General features: G+C 41.2%; 1 protein-coding gene across 1 annotated transcript; it reads right to left on the bottom strand.

Moving 5' to 3' along the window:
- Window positions 1-948: 948 nt before the first annotated feature.
- On the bottom strand, window positions 949-27,435 carry LOC124717325 (replication protein A 70 kDa DNA-binding subunit-like). Its single transcript, XM_047244156.1, has 3 exons — window positions 27,237-27,435; window positions 24,532-24,691; window positions 949-1,505 (listed from the first exon to the last, which is right to left on the bottom strand). The coding sequence occupies exons 1-3, from the start codon at window positions 27,323-27,325 to the stop codon at window positions 1,353-1,355; spliced, it is 402 nt and encodes a 133-aa protein (XP_047100112.1). The 5' UTR covers window positions 27,326-27,435; the 3' UTR covers window positions 949-1,352.
- Between the last annotated feature and the right edge of the window lie 391 nt (window positions 27,436-27,826).

The raw sequence follows: 27,826 nt of genomic DNA, 5'->3' as shown, positions 1-27,826 counted from the left end.
TGCTGCAAAATCAGTGTCAGCAAGTTTGTTTAGAGGTATAAAGTTAAAAGTAATGTGAGGGATGCTCACGACATCATCATTAAACGGTTTGCTGTGTAATCCCCACCGCGCTTTTGACTTTATATGCAGTTTGTATGGCATAATATTTTAATTAACTATATATTGCTTATTGTTGCAAGCACAACAGATAAAATGCAATTCTCACTATTAGCTTCTGCAGTTGAAAATATTTTAACTTTGTGAACCTCGATCTATTACGTGGGGATTCACACGACACTAAAAGATTTCCTGCTGTGCACGTACGATCTTTAATTTGCAAACTATTTTTTATATAAACCTGATCTGGCTCGTTATAAATGGAACACGGTATCATTACTGTAACTAATTATTAAATTAAACATGTCCTTTGCTACTTTCATCTCTGAAATGCACTGAAAATTACTGTCATTATACGTACAGCAGTTGGACTATGCTATGTTCGCTAAATGTAAAAGCTGCAGTGGATTTTTTAATATATGAACACTATTGATTGTGATGACTAACACGAGAGCATGAAACTATAAATGAAATTTGATTTTTTTATTATTATCCATAATAGGTTTCATCACAGCAGTCTTTGATATCACACAAGTAAAATTTTATTACTTCATTTACATAAATTATTTACGTCACTGATATTGTAATAGCAGTTGCCCATGTCCACCTGAAGATGATATAATAAAATCGACCATTCACCTCTCAGGTCTCTGGGAAGCTGAAAGAAATAATTTTAATGTACCATTACCTGCCTGCAGGAATACTGCTTTCATTCAATTTAATTTGAATTTGTCACGGCAGCGACTATCGAGATTGCTGCACAGCTCTGTGTCATGAAAAACTCTAAATATGCTGAAAATGGCTAAAATGTGGAATGAAATACTCGGCAAGCTAGCAATAAATTATTACAAGTATTTTTAACAATTTGTATATTCAAAAATCAACATAAATTTAAAGTACACCTTTTTCATTCACCAGCCTCCAATGGCATCTTTCTCGAACAAGCAACAAAAGAAAGCTAACCAAGCATTCAATTGAGCATTACAGGCTCTTACGACTTTAATGGCTACAAGAAGACAGACAGAGTAATGGTTTAACCTCCACTATTTATAGGCAATTTAATACGAACCTTTGTTATCTTTTCTAATTATCGTTGTCTGCTTCAATTTCTACACTCGCTGACCACATAGATATAGATACATAATTATTGCACAAACAAAAAGATGATTTCTTCTTTTACAGAGTCTGCATAATTAACAACCATTCATACAGAAATGAAATAATAATACATAAAAATGTTTCTTATTTTTCATATATTACAACGATTCTGTGAATGTCTCACCAGGAGACGTCACAGGTATAACTATTGTCTGATTTGTAAACGTCATTTGGTAATCGTGATTCACTTCGCTATATCTCTTGTTTTCTGGTTTCAGCTTACATTGACTGATGAAATACTCTCTCCCCTCCTGAAACAAGTTACAATGTGTTAATAGAGGTCACAGCAATGTTGTGCTTACAGAATAAAAACAGTTTTGGTTATGAAATTCGTTAATATCAATCACCCATTCCACCCTTTTGGGGCATTATCAAAGTCTACAACAGTAGTTGGATATGTAACCCAGCCATCATAAAGCCACATAAAATGGAAAATGGACACAAGAATCCATTTTATAGGGCTTTATTATGGTTGACTGGAATACTCTCTTTCAAATTCTAAAGGTGGCAGGGGTAAAATACAGGGAGCGAAAGGCTATTTACAATTTGTACAGAAAACAGATGGCAGTTGTAAGAGTCGAGGGGCATGAAAGGGAAGCAGTGGTTGGGAACGGAGTGAGATAGGGTTGTAGCCTCTCCCCAATGTTTTTCAGTCTGTATATTGAGCAAGCAGTAAAGACAACAAAAGAAAAATTCGGAGTGGGAATTAAAATCCATGGAGAAGAAATAAAAACTTTGAAGTTCCCCGATGACATTGTAATTCTGTCAGAGACAGCAAAGGACTTCGAAGAGCAGTTGAACGGAATGGACAGTGTCTTGAAAGGAGGATATAAGATAAACATCAACAAAAGCAAAATGAGGATAATGGAATGTAGTCTAATTATGTCTGGTGATGCTGAGGGAATAAGATTAGGAAATGAGACACTTAAAGTAGTAAAGGAGTTTTGCTATTTGGGGAGCAAAATAACATGATGGTCGAAGTTGAGGAGATATAAAATGTAAACTGGCAGTGGCAAGGAAAGCGTTTCTGAAGAAGAGAAATTTGTTAACATCGAGTATAGATTTAAGTGTCAGGAAGTCATTTCTTAAAGTATTTGTATGGAGTGTAGCCATGTATGGAAGTGAAACATGGACGATAAATAGTTTGGACAAGAAGAGAATAGAAGCATTTGAAATGTGGTGCTACAGAAGAATGCTGAAGATTAGATAGGTAGATCACATAACTAATGAGTAAGTATTGAATAGGATTGGGGAGAAGAGATGTTTGTGCCACAACTTAGCTAGAAGAAGGGATCGGTTGGTAGGACATGTTCTGAGGCAACAAGGGATCACAAATTTAGCATTGGAGGGCACTGTGGAGGGTAAAAATTGTAGAGGGAGACTAAGAGATGAATACACTAAACAGATACAGAAGGATGTAAGTTGCAGTAGGTACTGGGAGATGATGAAGCTTGCACAGGATAGAGTAGCATGGAGAGCTGCATCAAACCAGTCTCTGGACTGAAGACCACAACAACAACATTATGGATGGGTCACATATCCACCCACTTTTACACAATCTAGTGAGGAGCCAAAAGGGTGAAACGCAGCACTGATATTAACTGATTTTGCAACCAAGACTGTTTTTATTGTGGAATAATTCTTAACTGGTTGCTGTAAGCACTCTGGCACAATGGAATGGCATAAGTTTTGTATATTGTGCCTGTTTCATGAGTGCCCCTGAAAAAGGACATTTCATGTCTTTCCCTCTTTTAAGGAAAAAATAATCACAATTCCAAAAACAGATGCAAATAAATGGAGGAAAGTAAAATTGCTGAGTTATGTGTAAGATGAGACAATTCAAATGAACACAGGAAAATAAAACTGCTGATTTATATGTAGCACAAGATGTAAATTTATGGCCCCTACAGGGGAAACAGTTGCGATGAAACTGTTTTAAGACTGAAAATCAGTTTAACTTCTTTTCTTTTTTTTAAATTTGGTATTTACTTACTCGAATAATTGAGGTTTTTCTCCTACATTCAAGTGCCAAATTTACAAAGCAACAACAAATATGTCTGCCATTATTTCCATCAACACATGATTTTACCTTTTAGGATATTATGTGCAGACTGAAGCGATGAATGGAAATTTGTACGAAGGTCAGGGTTCAGACCAGGGTCTCCTGCTACATGGGCAGATGCACTAACCTCTATGGTACCCTGGCACAGTGGCTTTGTGCAACTACCCTAACATATTTCCCCCTCAAACCAAATACCCATTCACACCTCGGCACACTCGGTATTACCACTAAACTCTAAGAGCATTGCAGAGGCTCTTCAACTGTACTGAAATACCACATCAACTTCGAACAAAATGGGGAATCCTGCCTGAAACCAGGCATACGTGATTTAGTAAACTAAAACTGTATGGTTCCAGATTAAAGCACCTATGGCTAGGTTTCAGGCAGGATCCCCCATTCTGTTCAATGCTGAGGTGCTATTTCAAAACAGTTGGAGAGCCTCTGCAATGCTGTTAAGACTTTAGGAGTAATACACCTACATCTAAATTCGCAAACCACCATGAGGAGCATGGAAGAGGGTACATCCTATTGTCCCATTACCGATCCACTCATTTATGGAGCATAGGAAGAATGACTGTTTGAATGCCTTGTACATGCTGTAATTATTGTAATTTTGTCTTCACAATCCCTATGTGAGCAATATGTACGGGGATGTAATATATCTCTAGAGTCATCATTTAAGACTTTGTTAGTAGACTTGCTCGGGTTAGTTTACACCTATCCTCAAGAGTCTGCCGCTTCCGTTTCTTCAGCATCTCTGTGACGCTCACCCAAGGGTAAAACAAACTTGTGACCATTTGTGCTGTCCTTCTCTGTACACATTCAATATCCCCCATTTGTTCTACTTATTACAAGTTCCAGAGTGGGTCATATGAGTGATTTTTAAGCAGTGTCCTTAGTAGACTGATTGCAGTGTCCCAGTTTTCTACCAGTAAATCAGAGTCTACCACCTGTTTTATCCTTGACTGACCCTACATGATCATTCCATTTAATATCCCTACAAAGTGTTCCACCCAGGTATTTCTATGAGTTGGCCAATTCCATCTGTGACTCATTGATATTATAGTCAAAGGCTACTACATCTTTATGTATTGTGAAATGCACAGTTTTATGTTTCTGAACATGTAAAGCAAGTTGCCAATCCTTCCACCACTTAGAAATTGTCCCAAGATCTGACTGAATTATTTATATGGCTTCTTTCAGACTGCACTTCACTACAGATAATGGCATCATTTGCAAAAAGTCTGGGGTTACTATTAATATTGTTTGCAAGATCATTAATATACAATTAATGATGACTCTCCATCCAAGATAATAAGCTGTGTACTCCCTAGCAAAAAGTCCTCAATCCAGTCACAAATTTCACTTGATATCCCATATGATCATACTTTTGACAATAAGCTCAGTTGTGGTGCTGAGTTAAATGCTTTTTGGAAAGCAAGAAATACAGAGTCTACATGACTGCCTTGATCCAAAGCTTTCAGTATGTCATATGAGAAAAGTGTGAAATGGGTTTCACATTATGGATGTTTTCGGAATCCACAATGGCTGGCATGGAGGAGGTCATTCTGTTCAAGATACCTTACTATGTCAGAGCTCACAATATCTTTTAAGATTTTACAACAAATTGATGTCAATGATACTGGATGGTAGTTCTGTGGATCACTTCTACAATCCTTCTTTTATATGGGTGACCTGCACTTTTCCCCCGTTTTTTGTTTGCAGGGTCTACGATAGATTAAAGTTAGAAGAGGGGGAAACCTAGTCGCAAATAGAGAATGGAATCTGATAGGGATTCAGTCAGGCCCTGGAGCTTTACCAAGTCTTGCCCAAACAATGGCAGTTTTAACAATTTCAGCTGTCTCTCAACACCACTGACATTAATACTTTTTTCATGCATCTTTTTAGTGGTAGAAGGATTAAACTGGGGCGATTCTCCTGGGTTTTCCTTGGCAAATAAACATTTGAAAATGGAGTTCAGCATTTCAGCTTCTGCTTTGCTACCATCAATTTCAGTTTCTCTCTCATTTGCTGTGAACTGGATGCTAACTTTGGTGCCACTAACAGCGTTTAAATCCAACCAGAATTTCTTTAGGTTTTGTGAAATATGATTTGACAATATTCTGCTACAGTAATCACTGAAGGCATCACACATTACTCTCTTGACAGCCAAACATGTTTCATTCAACATCACTCTATCTATAGCCTATGCTTTGTTTTACACCTATTACGCCCATTATGAACTGTTCTCCTGGGTATAAATCCATCCAGTGCATGATCAACTATGTTTTAAATTTGAGCCATAGTTGCTCTACATGCTCCTTCCCTGTGCTGAAACTTTCAAGTTCCTCATTGATATACAACACTACTGATTCTTTATCTACTTCACTGAACATATATCTTTCTACTTGTTTTGGTTGTCCTTTGGCCTTTGGTGATCACTGCTGCCACAACTGCATCATGGTCACTCATACCAGTATCGATGTGGACATCCTCAAAGAGGTTTTTCCTAAAGGTTTTGGTTATGTCACGATATGAGTCCAATGGGCGACAAGAAGGATCCAATTAACATTTTATGCCCATCTCTCACAATGAGTCTTGCCCAAATGCTCTCACACGCAGCTTCAATTTCTACCTCATTGGATTTGAGTTTCTTGTCTACTGTGACAAATACACCACCTCCATTTCCCATTTGCCTATCCTTTCGATATACATTTCAATTTTCCCCAAAAATCTCACTGCTATCAATTTCAGGTTTGAACAAGCTTTCCATCCCTAGTATTATGTGAGTTTAGCTGCTTTTCATGAGCGCTTCAAACTTTGGCATCTTGTTGCGCATACTTTGGCAGTTAACTACAGGGATTTTAATGCTTTCACAGGTAGAAGATTGCGCCGATAGAAAAGTGTAGTGGCACTGTGCTCTCGTCCAAAAGGCAAAAAATAAGCTGTTCGTCGTGTAAAGAATGTGAAAAGCGAGTGATGAAAGTTATTTGGTGTGTCAAGTGCAACTATTGGTTACACGAAAAGTGCACGAAAATAAACTTAAAATACATCAGTGAGGATTTTCCTTGGACGTGTCACGCTTGTTTACGTAATGAAATGGCCGATCTTGTATGTGTACTGGACTCCAAAAATGAAATTATAAAATTACTACAAAATGACATTCAGGTATTAAAAACTGAAATACTATGTTTAAATGAAGAAAATGCTAGATCAATACGTGAAAAACAGTCCGATGTGGGTGAAATACATCAAACAAAACAGCAACAAGAACTGAAAACCACGTGTGAAAGTGCAACTGCAACTGCAAGTAGTGTCACCAAAACTACAAAAAGTGGTCCTAAGGTTAAACAAGCTCAATTTCAGTGTAAAACGAATGTTAAAATTTACGGAGATAGTCATGCACACAATATTTCAGATTGTATGCCTAACTCGACCACGGAAAACGTGCAAATTTCATCTGTTATTAAACCTGGGGCGAAGTTTGTTGATGTAACAAGCTCTGTAAACAATGACTGCACCACTGCGCCACCTCGCTCGGTCCTAATTTAGAAACTATCAATTTGTGTGATAATATTAACCTTGACAAGGATATATCCTCTCATGATTGTACTAATGTATCATTTTTACATTATAATGTTGAGGGCTTGGGTAACAAAATCGATGTTTTCGAGGCCTTAGTTACACATGTAATTGTGGTTACGGAGCATCAAAAAGCTAACCATAATATTCAATATTATAAGTTACAGGAGTATAATCTTATGTCGTTTTTCTGTAGAACAGAACATAACGGAGGGGGTGTTGCTACTTACGTAAGGAAATGTAACCTAATAAGTTCTGTAGAAAAAGTATCATAGGTTAATGATTATTGTATTGAGAAAGATTTTGAAGCAGTGATAATTAAGTTGATGATTGCATCCGTCCTACTTATTGTGGTAGGTATATATCGAGCCCCTTCTGGTAATCTCGAAGTTTTCCTGGAAGCACTGGATAGTGTATTGGGGAAGCTAAGTAAGGGTGGAAATACAGTAAAGATTATAATGTTAGGAGACTTTAATATAAACACACTAAGTGACAGCCATGAATGCAAAGGTTTACAAGACTGTGTACGATCCTATGATATTACAGATCTACTTGGTCATGTGCCCACTAGAATAACTGAGTCAAGTAGCAGTTCCATAGATCATGTAATGACCAATTATGAAAATGTTGTGTCAGCACAGACTAAACGGACACATATCTGATCATCTAGGACAATTATTATTGATTGGTTGTCTTAATAAACTCAAACAAAACAAAAAATATGAGAATAGAAGATTATTTTCTGAATACAACATCACCTTGCTAAAGAAAACTTTGGGTCAAGAATCTTGGGAATCAGTTTATAGGGAAAGGGGAGTTGACAGCAAATAGGAAGTACACTCCTGGAAATTGAAATAAGAACACCGTGAATTCATTGTCCCAGGAAGGGGAAACTTTATTGACACATTCCTGGGGTCAGATACATCACATGATCACACAGACAGAACCACAGGCACATAGACACAGGCAACAGAGCATGCACAATGTCGGCACTAGTACAGTGTATATCCACCTTTCGCAGCAATGCAGGCTGCTATTCTCCCATGGAGACGATCGTAGAGATGCTGGATGTAGTCCTGTGGAACGGCTTGCCATGCCATTTCCACCTGGCGCCTCAGTTGGACCAGCGTTCGTGCTGGAGGTGCAGACCGCGTGAGACGACACTTCATCCAGTCCCAAACATGCTCAATGGGGGACATATCTGGAGATCTTGCTAGCCAGGGTAGTTGACTTACACCTTCTAGAGCACGTTGGGTGGCACGGGATACATGCGGACGTGCATTGTCCTGTTGGAACAGCAAGTTCCCTTGCCGGTCTAGGAATGGTAGAACGATGGGTTCGATGACGGTTTGGATGTACCGTGCACTATTCAGTGTCCCCTCGACGATCACCAGTGGTGTACGGCCAGTGTAGGAGATCGCTCCCCACACCATGATGCCGGGTGTTGGCCCTGTGTGCCTCGGTCGTATGCAGTCCTGATTGTGGCGCTCACCTGCACGGCGCCAAACACGCATACGACCATCATTGGCACCAAGGCAGAAGCGACTCTCATCGCTGAAGACGACACGTCTCCATTCGTCCCTCCATTCACGCCTGTCGCGACACCACTGGAGGCGGGCTGCACGATGTTGGGGCGTGAGCGGAAGACGGCCTAACGGTGTGCGGGACCGTAGCCCAGCTTCATGGAGACGGTTGCGAATGGTCCTTGCCGATACCCCAGGAGCAACAGTGTCCCTAATTTGCTGGGAAGTGGCGGTGCGGTCCCTTACGGCACTGCGTAGGATCCTACGGTCTTGGCGTGCATCCGTGCGTCGCTGCTGTCCGGTCCCAGGTCGACGGGCACGTGCACCTTCCGCCGACCACTGGCGACAACATCGATGTACTGTGGAGACCTCACGCCCCACGTGTTGAGCAATTCCGCGGTACGTCCACCCGGCCTCCCGCATGCCCACTATACGCCCTCGCTCAAAGTCCATCAACTGCACATACGGTTCACGTCCACGCTGTCGCGACATGCTACCAGTGTTAAAGACTGCGATGGAGCTCCGTATGCCACGGCAAACTGGCTGACACTGACGGCGGCGGTGCACAAATGCTGCGCAGCTAGCGCCATTCGACGGCCAACACCGTGGTTCCTGGTGTGTCCGCTGTGCCGTGCGTGTGATCATTGCTTGTACAGCCCTCTCGCAGTGTCCGGAGCAAGTATGGTGGGTCTGACACACCGGTGTCAATGTGTTCTTTTTTCCATTTCCAGGAGTGTATTTGTAAAAATTTTAACTAGACATATTGATATTACTATCCCGGCAAAGAAGATCAATGTAAATAAAAATAAACCTCCAGTAGTCAAACATGTAAAACTGGATGAAAAAACGAAAAGACTCCAAGAAGGAATGGAGTATATGTATAAGCTACACAGAGAAACCAGTCTTGATTCATATAAAGAGGATTATAAAAAATATAAATATGAGTATCGCAAGGAAGTAGGGAGAAGGAAAGTAGAACATATTAGTAAACAGATCAGAAATTCTGACTGTGTCTCAAAGTCGTGCTGGGCAGTAGTTATTGATATGAGGAACACTGATTCAAAAACTAAAATTAATAATATAAAGTTAAGTATACATAATGATAATTTTTCTGATCCTTATATAGTTAGTAATATATTTAATGATTACTTTATAGATGCTATTGAAAATGATACTTGCATGAAACAGGAGAGGCAGTTTAAATATGATAAGGAAAAGGAACGGGACTCTTGTAAGCTACCTACAGTAACCATCAGGGACATAACACAGCTAACTGACAGCCTAAAAAATAAAAGATCAGCTGGATGGGATGAATTTTCTCCTTTTCTACTAAAAAAAATGCAAGGGTGAGTTAGCCAGACCATTAGTCCATCTAATAAATTGTGTACTTGAAGAAGGTGTGTTTCCGAAGAAACTGAAACTTGCTATAGTTAAACCTTTATATAAAAAACGGGAAAGAAAACAACCACAGAACTACAGACCAGTTGCCTTAACCTCGGTGTTTGGTAAATTAATTGAAAAAATAATGCTAGAAATCTTAATCAAGCACTAGAATATGAATAACTTAATAAGAGATTTCCAACACAGCTTTAGAAGTGGTCAGAGCACCATATCTGCAGCAGTACAGTTTGTACACTGTCTGATGGAGAAAATAAATGAGGGCTACGAAACGGCAGGACTGTTTTTAGATCTTTCCAAAGCATTTGACAGAGTCCATCATGGCGCTCTTTTAAGTAAACTTGCTTATAATGGTGTCAGTGGGAAACTGTTGCTTTTACTTTAAAGATAGACAACAATGCACAGAAGTTGTGTATGATAATGGAGAGGTAATCGAAAAAAGAAGATCAAAGATAAGAAATATAAATTTTAGTGTGCCACAAGGCTCTATCTTGGGCCCCTTCTTGTTTATTTGCTACATGAATGATTTCCCAAAAGTATTAGACACCAGTCATTGTATTACTATGTATGCTGATGACACCTCTGGGGTTTGCTGGGCATGTAGTAATGATGACCTAAATTCAGTGGTACAGAATTTAGTTGAAAAAGCCCAAACACATTTCGAAAAAGAAAACCTGAGGGTCAATATTAACAAAACTAATTTATTTTAAGACAAGTGGCTCAAATAAAAATACTGTTGTAAATGAGGACATTCAGGAAAATACCTGTTCAGAATGTAAATTTCTGGGGGTATATATAGATGACAGACTTTTGTGGAATCAGCAAATAGATCATGTCTGTGGTAAAATAACATCTAGTCTGTATTTACTAGAGAGATTAGTTCAATATTTAGATATTGAAGCAATAAAAATAGCGTATTTTGGCTTGGTGTATCCCCATCTATCTTATGGAATTGTATTGTAGGGGTGGGTGTAGCCAATACAATATAAAAAGGGTATTTGTATTGCAGAAAAGAGTAATAAGAACTATGGCAAAAGTAAGACCAAGAACTTCATGTAAAAACCTGTTTATTAAGTTTAATATTATGAGTATCTATGCAGTATATATGTTTCAATCAATATTATTAGTGAAAAAAGACAAAAAAGTGACAAACAGGAATATGGAAATCCATTATTACAATACAAGACACAAATCAGACTTTCATATGGTGAGCAGACGATTGAATCTAACAACAAATACCCCTTTCATTAAGGGAGCAATATTTTATAATTCTCTGCCAAAAAACCTGAAACAGCTTTCTGGTAGAATATTTAAAAACGAGTTTAAAAAATGGCTTATATTGAAGTGCCCATACAGTATGGTGCTGGCATGATTTGACCTGAGGAATGCTATGTTAAATATACTTAAGTGATCTTTTACTTAATAGCATGTAACCTATTTATATTGTGTATCAATAATCTAAATGTAATTATTATAACATTGCCCATGCACGTTAAATACATGTTTCGAGCTGTATGATAAAAATGATAAAAATAAATAAATGTGGGAGGCACGTCTTTCGATCTTAAACTGATACTTCTGGGTTTCCTATGGCTATGTTTGTCTGGATTGGATGGAGAGTCATCTAATCTAAAAAATCAGTGTGCTCACCCCACCCCCGAGTAGCAGCCTGTGATGTGTACTGCACACCTCACCCTTTTAGGGGGACCCTGCAGTTTCAATCGTATCGTGCAAGTCCAGGAAGTTGCAGCCAAGCTTGTCACAGAATATTTGAAGTCTCTGGTTCAATCTTTCCACTCAACTCAGTACCAACGGGCCACGATCAGTTCTGGCGACAGAATCGAATGGGCTGAGACATGCACGGGAATCTGGACTGAGGAGGGAGGCGTGCTAGGGTAGCCTGTACATTTGTGCACAGCTAACGTGGCAGGACGGTATAGTGGTTCACACATTTGCCTTCAGAACAGGAGACTCGGGTTTGAATCCTGGACTTTGTACAAATTTTCATTAATTGATTCAGTCTGCAGATATAGGTCTTAGATGTATGAGACTTGAAAAGGTCTCTGGAACCGTGTAGTTTCATTTGATTGCAGGATATTATTATCCCAATCACATGCATAGCGAACTCTTTGCATCATGTTGCACAAAATAAACACAGTTTACAGAAACACAAAGTGCATAGTAAAAATGAATCATAACAGTTACAATTAGGGCCTCATAACTCTGTGTTACAGCAGTGGGGGGCTGGTAATGAATAAGACTGTGGAGGGCAGTGTGGGGGAGAAAACTCTTCTCTGACTTACAAATACTTCATGCAATTTGTTAGGCAGTTCACTTATGATTAATCAAGAAGGGCACTGGTCATGGTAAATACATGTTACATGTACACAAATCTGCACTTGTGGTACCACTGTATTACACATTTGTACCTACAATCCATACATTAACAGTGAACAGTAACACTATCAATTAATTAATGGTTTCTCCTCAATGGAGAAAACAAATGACAAGTCAAATAAATGAAAATATGACAATTCCAATAAATAAAATTACAACAATTGGACTTTCCTCTGGCGAAATAATGTATACTGCCACCATTGTAGATTGAAAAAGACTTAATAAAACAGATAGCATGACAAGACTGAAAAGTAAGCATATTTATGTTTCATTTCAGATTATACTTATGAAAGGTAAAGGTTCAGCATTTGGCATTCTGTCACAGATACCTGTAGGTTCAATGATAAAATATAAATTCATTCTTACGCCAGGTGACAAAAATCCACTGCCCCAAATTGAAGTATATGAAATGACAGTTTAGTCTGGACCTTTGCTAATTTTCCTTGTCCAACAGAAGTTGAGATAGCATGATTGAGTCCAAAGAAGTGACATTCACATTCGCAACAGCAATCTGACACAAGCAGAGCAACCACACTATAATATGGGACCATAACCTCAAATCCGTAAGCTGGTGTGCATCTTCTTAAGTTTTTCAAAAGACTCTAAAAGAAGCAAAGATGGGCCAGAGAACAATCTTGTTCCATTACTAAAAAAATCTACCCACTGAAAGGTAAAAAAATGTTGGTACCGGTTGAAGCTTTCTGAATCCAGAAAGATTTAATTCACTTTCAAGTCTAGGTGGTTCCATGTGCCATTTTACTCACAACATGTGCCACTTCGAAGCCCAGCAAGTGACTGTGTGAGTCTGTGTATCTTTCATATAAAAGACTACTCTGTGTTCACAATGTGGGTGGTGAAGATGAGTGTGATAAAGACTTTTAGAGTTTTTAGAAAAGAGCAAACACAAGATTCTGGGAATGAACTAATTTCAACTATGTCTCCAAAATTCTCGGAGGAAGCAACATATGACAGTGACTTTCCTTCGAAACTGTTATAACTTCAAGTTGAACAAATATATTTCAAGGACGACGCAATACATGAAAGTCATAGATCAAGTAAACAGACTAAGACATGTGCTACTTTAACAGTCAAATCATGACTGAGTCCGAGTCTAGCGGCTGCTGGCTGGCTGGCCGCTTAGGTGGTGGAGCTGCTGCTGCTGCTGCACGGCTGGCAGACAGTGCTGCATGTAGAGGACGCATGTAACTGCACGGCGGCACTTTGAAAGATCGGCGAGTCACAACACATTTCCCTACTTTGAAGTTTTTTCACAGGTCTTGATGGAGGTGGCCTGTAGATTGCTAACGTCCATAGGTGTTGTTTGACTGGCCGTATAGTCTCGAGGAGGTGGCTTCCCATACGGACGGAAGTGTCCCCAATGATAACGGGTCGAGATGACAGGAGACGTGGGGGTCAAATTTGCTGGGGCCCTGTGCACCAATCTGCCCGTTGCAGCAAGTCTGGTTGTTATTACAGGAGACATGGGCGATGTGTCCACGTCCATAGGAGAAGGAGGCGAGTAGAGTTGCTCCGACAGATGGTGGTCATCTGGTTCCTGTATGGGCACATCTCCAGTTGGCGTCAGTTCTTGTGCTGGCACCGATATGATGGTGAGAGGACTGCTTTGTGAGTAATGAGGGATTCTAGGACCCTGCGCGTCAGGTAGAGCCGAAGGTGGTGTAGCGGCATCCGGAACAGGCGTTGCCGGCACACGAGGCCGAAGCTGGTCCGAATGACGCACTGCAACACCCGTGTCCGCCTGGATTTCATACAGGCGTCGGCCACTGTGTCGTAAGATGCGGCCAGGACTCTATTTTGGCCATCTGCCATATCCCCGTACCCATACAAGGTTGCCAGCGGTGAACCGGCCAAGCGAAGGTGCTCGTGGCCGTGAGGTGGAAGGGCGCAGAAGATGAAGTAGCGTGCTGGGCTGTCGGCCATGTAAGAGCTCAGCCGAGCTGTGGTTGCCCATGGGGGTGAAACGGTAAGAAGCCAGAAATTGGAGAAGCACATCATCAGCAGCAGAAGAAGTCAGGAGTTTCCTCATCTGAGCCTTAAATGTGCGGACCAGTCGTTCAGCCTCACCGTTTGGCTGTGGATGGAGCGGAGGGGCTGTGAGATGCATGACGCCGTGACGGGGACAAAAATCCGCAAAATCGGAAGAGGCAAATTGCAGACTTTTGTGGCGGTGTTCGTAGCGACAAACAATTCGCTGTAGAAACGGCTTACGAAGTCACCGCCACACTTTTAATAGCGGGCCGACCGGTCCGCTGGAACAGTGAACAGAAAGATGAAAACCCAAACACTCTGATTAAATAAAAGTTGGTACTTATCTTTATTTACGAAGATACAGATACTCAGTAGGGAACTCCGTGTCTACAGAATCTGTCTAGTTCGAGTCGGAGCGGCTAGGTCAGCGTCGGCTGACGACAAATAACAACTCTGCTGCGATTAACACACAACTGACTAGCAAGTACACAATTCGGTGGCGAGTATACAACTGAGCGGCGAATACAGAACTGTCTTAGCGCTCGCGACTCCAGCGCTTAAGAAGCCAGAAGCCAGCGGTGGCGCGCGCAGACTTGCGGCGATTTGCTGTCTCGCTGGCGCTGCTTATGCGGACGGCGTCCGGACTTTGATGCTGCCAACCCTTTGGCAGCGGGCTCGGGTGGCATTACTGGCTAGGACATAACACAGACCATTATCAGTAACAAGAGTAGATGGAAGACCTTCCAAAGAGAAAATGCGAGCTAGAGCATTGGTGGTTGCCGCGGTGGTAGGTGACGTGCAACGGACAATGAAAGGAAAGTTAGAGTAGACGTCAATAATGAGAAGCCAATAAGTACCTAAAAAAGGAGGTCCCGCGAAGTCAGCATGAATGCGCTCCCAGGGCTCCTCAGGCGAAGGCCACGGGGACAAAGATGACTTCAGGGTGGCGGCCTGTGACGCACAAGGGCCGCAGGCAGCGACCATGTGTGCGATTTCAGAGTCAATGCCGGGCCAGTACACATGGCGGCGCGCCAGAGATTTTGTGCGAGAGACACCCCAGTGCCCTTGGTGAAGAAGAGACAAGACTGAAGCGTGCAAAGACGCAGGTACCATAACATGTGGCGAAGCATTTTCGGTGGAAAGGAGGATAACACCATCCCTAGCCGTGAGGCGGTAGCGAAAGCGTAGTAGTTCCGCAATGGATCAGAAGTCTTAGCGGACGGACGATCTGGCCAACCCTTCTGAATACAGCGTAAAACCCGGGAGAGGGTAAGGTCAGAACCCGTAGCAGCCGCAAGCCGGTCCCCGGTGATGGGGAACCCGTCCACAATCCGCTGTTCGGCAACATCCAGGTGGAAAAACAAAAGTTTGTCCCTATCGAATGCCAGATCAGGACCCATGGGAAGACGAGACAGTGCATCAGCATTCGCATGTTGAGCCGTCGGCCGGAAATGAATCACATAATTGAAACGAGACAAGTAAAGAGCCCAACGCTGGAGGCGGTGTGCAGCCTTGTCAGGAAGTGAGGTTGATGGATGAAGCAAGGAAACAAGTGGTTTGTGATCTGTAACAAGATGAAATTTGAATCCATAGAGAAAAAACACCAAACCTATGAAGAGCATAAATAATGGCCAAAGCTTCTTTTTCAATTTGAGAATACTTTTGTTGGGCATCTGTGAGCGTTTTGGAGGCATAAGCAATGGGTTGTTCAGAACCGTCAGAAAAACGGTGCACAAGGACTGCACCGATCCTGTATTGAGAGGCGTCTGTTGCAAGAACAAGATGATGGCCAGGTCGATAAGTAGCCAGGCACGGGGCCTGTTTCAGCATAGTCTTCAATTTCTGCAAAGTCGCATCGCATGACGCGGACCAGTGAAAAGGCACGTTTTTATGCAACAGGCGATGCAACGGCTGAGCCACCGAAGCAGCAGACGGTAAAAACCTGTGATAGTATGCTATTTTCCCCAAGAAGGCCTGCAGTTCCTTAACTGATGTAGGGTGAGGAAGGGCATCGATTGCAGCGACAGTTTGCTGAAGCGGACGAATACCATCCTGAGAGAGTTGAAACCCCAAGTATGTGATAGATGCCTGAAAAAAGTTTGATTTCTGAAGATTACACTTAAGACCAGCAGTCTGTAAGACATGAAAAAGCGTGCGGAGATTTTGAAGATGTACGTCAGTGGTGGAGCCAGTGACAACAATGGCATTCTGGTAATTTATACACTCAGGGACAGGGAGCAATAATTGTTCCAAGAATCGCTTGAAGAGAGCAATGGCGCTGGCAACCCCAAATGGTAATCATTGGTATTGATAGAGGCCAAAAGGCGTGTTAAGGACCAGAAACTGCCGGGAAGCAGTGTCGAGAGGAAGTTGATGATAAGCTTCTGACAGGTCAAGTTTAGAAAAATACTGGCCTCCAGCAAGTTTAGTGAACAATTCTTCAGGTCGAGGCATAGGGAAAGTGTCGATAAGGCATTGAGCATTTACAGTGGCCTTGAAATCGCCACAGAGATGAATATCACCATTTGGCTTAGCAACGACGACAGGAGAGGACCACTCACTGGAAGTGACAGGAAGCAAGACCCCTGAAGCAGTGAGACGATCCAACTCCCCTCTGATCTGATCACGATGGTACACAGGAATGGGTTGAGCCCAAAAAAACTTAGGCCGAGCAGTGGGTTTGAGACTGATATGAGCTTCAAAGTCGTTTGCACAGCCTAACCCAGGAGGAAAAAGGGACAAAAAATGTAGTCAACAAGGAATCCAATTGAGCATAAGGAATAGCATCAGAGACAATATTGACAGAGTCATCAATGGAGAACCCAAAAACGCAAAAGGCATCAAAACCAAAAGATTCTCCACGTTACTATGATCGACCACAAATATGGGAACAGTGTGAATGACAGATTTGTAATATTCCTCAGCATCAAATTGTCCCAAGAGAGAAATCTTCTGTTTATTGTAAGTCTGTAATTGCCTAGTAACAGGTGACAGGATTGGAGAATTGATGATAGTGGCAGCAAAACCAGTATCTGCCTGCATGCGAACATCTCGACCAAATATTTGGACAGTGAGGAATAACTTCCCTGAAAGGGAAGAAGTAAAATTGACAGACAACACAGAATCAGAATCAGCGTATTGTTCATGAACATCATGTATGCGGTCGTATTTGCAAACGGATGACACATGACCCTTTTTTCGGCATTTGTGACACACAGCCCAATGTTGTGGACAATCCCTCGTGAATGTTTTGTAAAACACCGTCAACATGAAGGAAGTTGCCGTGGGTTTTGCTGCAGTTTCTTAGAGTTTTGTTTGCGGTTAGGCCGAGGCTGCGCTTGGGAGCGTACTGCAGCCACGTCAGCCAGCGGGGACACGTCCACGCCACACGCTTTGTCAACATCGCACAGAGGTTGTATTTCCCCGACATCATCCCACGCCTCTATTTGCGCTCCAGCGGCGCGAGATATTTCAAAGGACTGAGCGATGGATAGGACTTCATCAAGAGTCAGATTTGCCAATTGAAGGGCACGTTGCCTATCTTCTTTGTCAGGCGCCGACCGGATAATAGCATCCCATACCATGGAATTGGTGTAGGATTCTTTGTGAACTTCAGTAACAAATTGACACTTTCTACTGAGGCCGTGAAGTTCAACAGCCATAGTGCGATAGGATTGATTCGGTTGTTTTTGAGAACGATAAAAGGCAACACGAGAGGCTACCACATGCGTATGCTTTGAAAATAAACGGACAGAAGTGAGCACATTTCAGCAAAGGACAAAGACACAGGCTCTTTCAAAGGAGCCAACTGCGACAACAACCAATACATTAGAGGTGAAATCCATGAAAGGAACAGAGACTTACATGTTTGGTCGTCCGCGACATGAAATGCCAAGAAGTGCTGTCGAAGACGTTTTCCGTAATCAGACCAGTCTTCCGCCGTCTTGTTGAAAACGAGGAAAAGGAGATAGAGACAACGATGAGAGACGCCCCGCATTCAATGCCACGACGAAATTACGAATCGCATTTGTGAGAAGCGTTTGCTGTTCTATGAGACCTTGCAATAGTTGCTCTAAAGTAGCCACGGAAACATGTGGGTCAATGATGGAAAAGAAAAATCACTACCTCATCGCCAATTGTTATAACTTCAAGTTGAACAAATATATTTCAAGGATGACGCAATACATGAAAGTAACAGATCAAGTAAACAGAGTAAGACGTGTGTCACTTTAACAGTCAATTCATGACCAAGTCCGAGTCTATCGGCCGCTGGCTGGCTGGCCGGCCGCTTAGGTGGCGCTGCTGCTGCACGGCTGGCAGAAAGCACTGCACGTAGAGGATGCGCATAACTGGGAGGCGGCACTTTGAAAGATCGGTGAGTCACAACAGAAACACAGGTCAGTGAAAAGTACACAGCCATGTATTACAACAAAACTTGTTGGTCTGACTCTGCTACAAATAAGAGACATTGTTAGGTTATGTTTTTGGTTTCTGTAACTAATGTTGATGTTTTATAACAAAAAAATGGGTCAAATGGCTCTGAGCACTATGGGACTTAACATCTGTGGTCATCAGTCCCCTAGAACTTAGAACTACTTAAACCTAACTAACCTAAGGACACCACACACATCCATGCCCGAGGCAGGATTCGAACCTGCGACCGTAGCAGTCGCGCGGTTCTGGACTGAGCGCCTAGAACCGCTCGGCCACCACGGCCGGCGTTTTATAACACATTGGCATTTTGATTTTATCACTATATCAATCACCATTAAATGTGAATCTTAACTATTACATCTTTCCTGAATGCTCTTCACATATATACAATTGAAATTTAACCTAATTAACTTCAAAATATGACAATTTTCTACAACTTCATTTTACTCCACATTCAATTGGGAAATTTTCCCTATACGCATTTGAAACTTATATGTATTCATATTTTATCTCAGTTGGGTAATACTTACAGTGGCAACAGTTTCAGTTACTATTTAAACACTGCATTCAAATTACTGTACTACTCCTAACCTTCATAGTTTTCTTTCTTGCTTTCTTGTTGAACTTCAAATTATCTACAACTGCTCTAAAACATTACTACATACCAATTACTCTGAATGTCCAATTATGCTAATAATGGCAACAATGTATGCCAACACTTAACAAGACGTCAGAAACATGCCCTACAATTACATAAGTCTCACATTACGCTTATCCAGTACGGATATTGTCGAATATCGGAAGCGTTTATTAATTTAATATAAATACGGAAAACTATAGCCATTTACTTATGAAACATTAGTTTATGTCCATAAACTAGTTTCAGATCCTTTTGAAGCTCATCTTTAAACATGGCATGCAAAAGATACATAATTCTCTCTACGAAATTGAAGGTGTCACTGCTCACCACTTCGATGAGGCACTAAATGACAGAGAGGCTTCAACTATGATATGACAGGCACATTTAAGGTTTCAACTACAGATGGAAACATTTAAATGTACTGTCACTGTGGCTGTCTGTCACTCAGTGTCTCCACTATGGTGAGAAGCCACGTACCCTACATCCTACTAACGAAATAGTTCACAGGTCAACAGTCAGATGTCAATTTCCTACAGGCACAACATTTCAGCAAGTGACTATGTTGGTAGGCTGATGAACTGCTCTGTTGCCTGTTACACATCTCCAAGGGGAAAGCTACGTATTTAACTTCTCTTGTGTTTTCTTAGCAGCTTCTTTCTTAAATTCATGCATGTTTCTGTTTAAGATGTTTAATCTCTTGTTTTTTGACTTAGGGTAAATTCAGACAGTCTGTAGTGCAGCTTTCATTTCTTCTGAACAGTCAGTTACATAGCTCATTAAAATATCAAGTCTCTACTGGTGACATATTAGGTGCATATCTAGGGTTCTACCTACTGTTACAGTTTACCTCTTCAGGTTGTCCTGCTAGGACGGTTAGGATGTACGCATGCCGTATGGAGGTGCACGAGTAGTTGGGTGCAGTCTGCACACAGCTGAAGGCGCTGTTGGCTACAATCTGCTGCCTTCAGACCACTACGTCAGGGTGTAGCGGTGGCAGAGAACCTGGTGCATTGCACGGACACCTCAGATGTCACTTGCTTTGCACACAGGCTCTGCTGGCAAGGCACCTCCTAGTATACCCAACACGGTGGATCTGTCCTCACAGCAAGACGAAGGCCGATGTGGAGGCCGACTGTCTGGTCTCACCTATTCTTCTGCGAATGAACAAGTAGTTGTTCCTTCAGCAGGGTCTGAGCAGACCCACGTGGGCAGGAGTTTTCTAGTACGGAGAGCACCAATGTTAGGCGTGTAGCGGAGTCCTTCTGTAAGATAATGTTCAGGGCTGGAAAGAGAGCAAATTTGCACTCAGTTTATCTGCCGTGAGGTCCCACCTGAGATTTGGAGGAAACTTTGCCTACAGCTATTGAACATACAGAATGCAGTCGTCTGCAAGTTGTGGCTCACTGCGGCACCGACAACACCTGTCGCACGAGTTGTGATGCCATCCTCAGTTTATAAAGGTGGCTGGCAGATGTGGTGAAGGCTGCTGGCACCGCACGTCGGGTCTGAGCAGCACTCGTAGTTTGCAACATCGTTCCGAGAGTTGATCAGGATTATCTGGTTTGGAGCCAAAAGGAGGGTCTCAACCAAAGGCTTTATTAACTCTGTGATGGTCTTGACTGTGGATTTCTGGACTCGTGTTATTGGGTGGAGAATTGTAGGCCTCCCCTTGATAGGTCATGTGTGCACTACATGAAACAAGGAACTACTTGGTTGGCAGAGTACTTGCGGATGGGGCTTTTTATGCTAGGTTGTTGTTTGAGGTACTATGATGAACACTAGCTGACAATACACAAATAACTAAATCATTCAGAGTTGAGATATGTTGACTGTCAAATTTTTATAGGTAAATTGTCAAAGTATTTGTAACAAAGTTCTCGAATTTACTGTCCTCCAGGAAAGTTCTCGTGCACAAATTACCTCCGGATTGAGAGTTGGCTGAAACCCAAAGCAGAAAGTTCTGAGATACTTAGTGAGCCACGGGACACATACAGCAATGACAAATTAGATACCGTAGGAGCGGGAATGTTCACTGCTGTCGACCCTGAGGTCGAATCTAAGTGAGACAGTAAAGTTGTCTGTGAGCCGTGGAGCTCACCTGCAATGTTTCGATTTGGCTTCGTGCGGTCTCTCCGTTGCATATTTTCGTCGGTCTGTGGTGCCACCTGTCGGCCTTTTTGCGCAACGTGGAGGTGGCTCGGGGCTGGTGAGTTGAGCTGGAAACGAGACATCGGTCGAGAGCAGACTTCACTTTCTTCCAGCTGGCGAGTCGAGTCGGAAGCGAGACACCAGTCGAGAGCAAACCTCGACTTCTTTGGACACGACCTGGATTTACCTTCCCCACTGCTTTGCAGTGGGAAGGCTGTTGCACAAGCAGCTCTTCACTATTTCTTCAGCAAGCCACGCTGCACGAGGAGCAGGTGTGACATGTCCCTGCATTTCCAACATGGCAGTTACAGTGATCCACTTGAAGGAGGTAGTTCTGGCTCCCCCAGAATTGCTGGACACTGGTGTGGGTAAGAATGCTATACTGAGGGTTGCAAATTGACTGAGTTTAAGTGTTCTGGCGATAGAAATCTGGGCCATTTATACTAATATTTGGTGCCTTGTTGGTTGTTCCTGTTGAGCCTAAATTAATTGTATGTTTTCCTGACAGTGACTTATGAACACATGGTACCACAAGAGTGAGCTTTAAATATCAGTTAATGCAGTTGTTAACATCTCACTCAGGCAATTAATTGGTATCATTTAGTTTTAGCATGATGAATGTAGAGGAATTATGGGCAAAGCTTAAACTGATTGTAAATCACGATCTGGAGAAGCAGCTGCCTAGCAAGTGCACCGACAGAAAAGGCCCACTGTCATTTAACAACAAAATTTGGAAACAGCTGATTAAACAAAGGTTGTTGCACTCTCAGTTCAAAAGAGAACACGCAGATGATGACAAAAGTTAGTATGGATTCGTGCATCTGTAAAACAATCTACGCATGAAACATGTTCCTACTGCTGTCGTATCTAAGCAAATAAACTGGTCAAGAACACAAGAAAATTTTGAAATTACGTAAAATCACTAAGTGGGTCTAAAGCTTCTAATGGGTCTAAGGCTTCTATTGGGTCTAAGACTTCTATCCAGTCAGTATGGAGTGACAGTAAAAGGTACCAAAAGGAAAGCCACAATTTTAAATTTCCAATTTAAGAAATCACTCATGCAGGACAATTGTACAAACATATTGTTGTTTGACCGTTGCACACATTCAAATATGGATGACACAATATTAGGCATCTCTGGCATAGTGAAACAACTGAAAGAGCTCTAAACAAGGAAGTCACAAGGTCTAGATGATCAAAATCTAGTTTTAAAGGTGCTCTGTAGCTTCGGCCCATTACTTAGCATGCATTTATTGTCAATCACTCACTCGGTGCACATTCCCAAGCGACTGTAAAACAGTGCAGATTATTCCTGCATATAAGAAGGCAAAACAACAAACCTGCAAAATTACCAAGCAACATTCCTAACATTGGTTTGATGCAGAATTCTTGAACATATTCTCAGTCTGAATACAACAAATGTCCTAGAGATGAAAAAGCTTCTGTCCGTGAATCAGCATGGTTTTAGGAAACACTGCTCTTGTGAAAATACCTTGTCCTTTTCTCACACAATTTACTTTGAACTGCAAATAAACGGCAACAGGAAGATTCCATATTGCTGGATTTCTGGAAAGCATCTAACACAGTGCCCCACTGCACTCTGTTAATGAAGGTACAGGCATACGAACAGGTTCCACAATGTGTGAGTGGCTCTAAGACTTCTTAAGTAATACAGTCTGGTATGTCGTCCTCGATGGCAAGTATTCGTCAGATACGAGCGGTTCGTTAAGAGTGCCCTAGGGAAGTGTGACAGGACCACTATTATTTTTTATATACATAAATGATCCGACAGACAGAGGGCAGCAATCTGTGGCTGTTTGCTGATGATGGGGTGGTGTATGGTAAGGTGGTGGTATTGAGTAACTGTAGGAGGAGTGACTTTGACGAAATTTCTAGTTGGTGTGATGAATGGCAGCTAGCTCTAAATGTAGAAAAATGTAAGTTAATGTGGCCGAGCACGAAAAGCAAACCTGTGATGTTCAAGTACAGTACTGTGGTGTGCTGCTTCACACAGTCATGTCATTTACATATCCAGGCATAACATTGCAAACCGATGTGAAATGAAACGAGCACATTACGTGTGGTCCATCTGTAAAGTGGACTGCATACAGAGCCTTAGCATGATCTATTCTTGAGTGTTTGGGATCCACACCAGGAGGGCTTAAAGGAAGGCATCGAAGTGATTCAGAGGTGGGCTGCGAGGTTTGTTAGTGGTAGAATCGAGCGACACATAGGTATTATGGAAAAACTTCAGGAACTCAAACGGGAATTCCTGGAGCCAAGGTGACATTCTTTTTGATGAAAATTTAGAGAACCAGCATTTGATGTTGACTGTAGAACAGTTCTACAGCCACTTATGGATACTTTGCTCAAGGGCCACTAAGATATGATAAGAGAAATTATAATTTATATGGAGGCATGCAGACAGTAGTGTTTCCCTTACTCTATCAGCAAGTGGAACAGGAAAAACCTCCGCCATGTGCCACACAGTGAACAGTGGATTGCGGGGTACGTATGCAGATGTAGATTGCCATGTGGTTGCTTGTCACAACACTGTGCCTGTTGTGCAATGGCATCCAGAACATTCACCCGTGAACTATTTCATCATGATGTATGGCTTGAGAAGCGGAAGGATTAATTTCATATTGCTCTTATTCCAGATTTTCCATTGTATAAATCCACTTTTAGCATCTGCAGCAGTATGAGTGGTAATGTTCTCAATAACTAACTAGCATCTTCCATTTTAAATGTCTATTGGCTACAGATTTCAGTATTCACTATAAATGAGTGAGTGTCAACAGAAACTAACAGTTGTACAGCATATGCTAGATGTTGACAGACTTCAACTGACAGTGTGTATAGTGAATGGTGAATTCTGTAACCAACAGGCAATGAAAATGCAAGATGTCAGCTGGATCTACAACCATACTGTTACAAGCTAGTATCTATTAGGCTGAATTATTTAACTTCCATGTGCCCCTTCTGAAAACTGAGTCTGAAAGGGCTCAAAATCTAGTTTACGAAAATTAAAAAAAAAATACATTTCATACATAACTCGCCATAGTTTTCTGAATTTAATTCAACAAAGTTTGAGTTCCACTTACCGTTATGAGACCATAAAATTTTTCACACTCTTGATTAAATGCTGTTGCCTTTATCTCCCCAGATTCATCAACCAATTTCACAGAAAATAGGCTCCATTCTCCTCTTTGATTTGAAATTAATTGTATTGTCTTATTTTCAACATGAGCTTTTATTACCCACCTGGAGGCACATAGTACATTAGCTAAAAATGAATCGAGACATCTAACTGTTCACATGTGTAATATGAGTCAATATTTGTGAAAAGGTTAGATTGCTACACACTAAAAATTGCAGGCAGGAACAGCAAAAAGACTATTACACACTAAGCTTTTGGCAAAAGCCTTCTTCAGAAAAGAAGTGCATTTAAGGGAGTTATCCTTACAATACTTTCTCTGCTCCTGAAATTATCCTGGCCTTGATCTACAGTAATCTACTATCCCCACACCCTCCCCCCCAATCCCTCAGTGCCTTGTCATCCGTTCCCCTTCCCTAACCCCTCGAGATTGCTGCTTCCATTCTACATGGAAGTTGCATTCCTGTCCAAGCTGTTGAAGATTGGCAGTCATACGTGCACAAGGTGTGCTTGCTTGAATGAATGTGTGTAGGTTTCCTTTTCTGAAAAGGGCTAAATGTGTGCCTGTCTGCAACTCAACATGTCATCTTTACAGTGAATAGCAGTCTGTCTTTTTCCTTATATTGCAGATATTCCAACCTGGAGTTTCCATTGTTTAATTCTAACATAAATATGTTCGCACAGAACAACCAAAATGTGGCACAATAAATGAAACATGGTCCAAGAATGGCACTAAAGCAGCTACTATTCGACAGCACTGCTGATTTTCATGAATGGCAATAAATGGTGAAGTGCACTGTTAGCCTGAAGCGGTCTGATTTCTTCTGATTCAACACAAGGGTGCTGAGATGGTAACTTTTTATTCAATTTGCACAAAGCAGTGAGAAAAATAAACTCTAATAATTCATAAAGCATGCAAATCACTGGCACAACTGTTGAGAAACATGGATCTTCGAGTTTGCAGATCACTGTTGGTTCTCAAATACAATACAACAAATTTTAAGTTAAAGGTTATTCATGAATCAGAGGCTACAAACAACTATGCAGCAGAAAGAAAATTTGACGTTACAGAAGCAAATGTTCATAGTTGGTCTCACATGAAGAATAAATTAGATATCACTAGTTATGCATGCCAAACCTTCTGGGGACGCCATTCTGGGAAGGTTTTATGAATTACAGCAGCAGGTTGTTCAGTACATGAGAGATAAACACAATTAAGGCTTCCCAACCACTGACAAATTATATGAATGAAGGCACTAGAGATAAAAAGGACATTTCAGATTGCTTGTGTTTTGGAATCCAAAGCAAGTACAAGTTGGTAGATGACTATGATGGTGGGGCTTACATTACAATGGAGAACACCACTAGCTCACTGTGTTAGACAAAAAACTGGTTGCGCAACAGCATCATATACATTATCTCAGAAAACAGTATGACTGTTTACAATAGTCAGTGTTACTTTTTAGGTAGATCTTAAGATAATTTATTATCAACAAAAAAGTTTGTAAATTTGATTTGTCAGAATATGCCTAAAAAGTTTATTATGGAGTCTGCTAAAGAAAAAAAAAACAATGAAAAGAAAATGAAAAAAGCAAGTTGTCTTATATTTATGGTCATCTTATAATTGGATAAATACCATAAACTATGTTAGACAATGTGTAAGTTTCATCAACTGGTTCATTTGTCTACTTGTTGGCAGTATCTGAGGAAATAAGTTTTGCTTTATCTATGATGTAGACACTACTTAATATTTTCCTACACAATATTGAGAACAACTGTTTTAAAAACCATCCAAAATGGGCTAATAAAGCTCTTTATTACCAAATGTAAGTAAATGATACACTAATTTTATCTGGCAGAATAGAAAAAGTAACAGGCAAACTCCACTCACAATGGAGTAACTTACACAAAAAAATATCACAGCAACAATACAAGAACAAAGAACATAAAATAAACTTTCTAGATCTTGAAATCACAAAAAATACAACCACAAACTACATAATTCACAGTAGTTCATGTAATCTAAAAACACATGAAAAAGCATATTTCCAGGCTCACATAGAGGTTAATAAAGTATCCACTAAGGGAAAGATACATAACTGAACTACAGACACCAAGAAAAATACGAAAAATTAATAGCTACAATCTCACTGTAGTCAACACCACTTATACAAAAAACTGCATGCCAACGGGGGGTGGGAGGGGGGGGGGGGGAACAAGATTAATAGAAAATCTGAATCTCACTTAAACGAATCTACCTTCATTCCACTCACGCCTAAAAGAACAAAAACACACAGCCAATGATGTAACAATGCCTGTCAGTCCTCCTCAGCAGCAAAATAGAATGATAAATATATCTGAATTTAGAAAATTTGATGTGTATGAACAAACATCCATACATTATTTTGAATGAAGAAACTGATTTGAAACCTAAGAAATTCTTTGAAAATTTCACAATTTTTCTAAATATTCAGTTTCACAACGCATTCCTTCGTTTGGGTATTCCATTAATACAGTTTACACAACTTGAAATGAAATTACGTTATACTTCGTAATATAAATATCATAATTATATAATCTGTGTAAACATCAGGCAAAAATAACAATAAATGGAATTCTTCATTTCTGCACAGAAAAGAATAATGTACTCACTCTTCCCGGTACGGGCTGAGTTTAGCAACTGGGCAGATTTTTAGCTTCGGCTGTGGAGGGGTGTATTTCGCAGCTGGAAATGTACACATTTTTGAAAGAAAAACAATACTTCCTAACCCGAACACACAGTCTAACACCCACAGCCGCGACACTCACTGCTGTAAAAGTTGCCGTTTGACATATGGAGCGACACTAGCGCTCAGAGCGGCAGGTAAGGTGAAAGTCAGACGCGTCGTAAGCATGTTTGTTTGCATCCATTTCCTACGTAATTTCCGAATTATTCGAGTTATTTTCTTGCCTCCAAGAGTTTGTTTAGTATCAGAAGGCATATATGTTTCTAAAAATGATTCTAAAATAAGCGCAAGTATGGACAAAAACCATGAGTGGCAAGCTACAACACATTCGTGAAGAAACACTTGTGACATTGGACAGAATTGCAGCTTACCACGTTGATATCAAAAGAATATAAACACACAGATTCACATGTAAGAAGCACAGACATGTACCTCTACATGCAAAAGCGATCGACAGCTCGGTTATCGTTCTGTAGGCCTACTGTGTGTGTCACTGTTGCCTGTTGCCACAAGTAC

This window comes from Schistocerca piceifrons, chromosome 9, assembly GCF_021461385.2.
Source record: "Schistocerca piceifrons isolate TAMUIC-IGC-003096 chromosome 9, iqSchPice1.1, whole genome shotgun sequence".
Classification (NCBI taxonomy): Eukaryota; Metazoa; Arthropoda; class Insecta; order Orthoptera; family Acrididae; genus Schistocerca; species Schistocerca piceifrons.
Note: the sequence above shows the minus strand (reverse complement) of the source record. Positions and strands in the feature narration are given on the sequence as shown.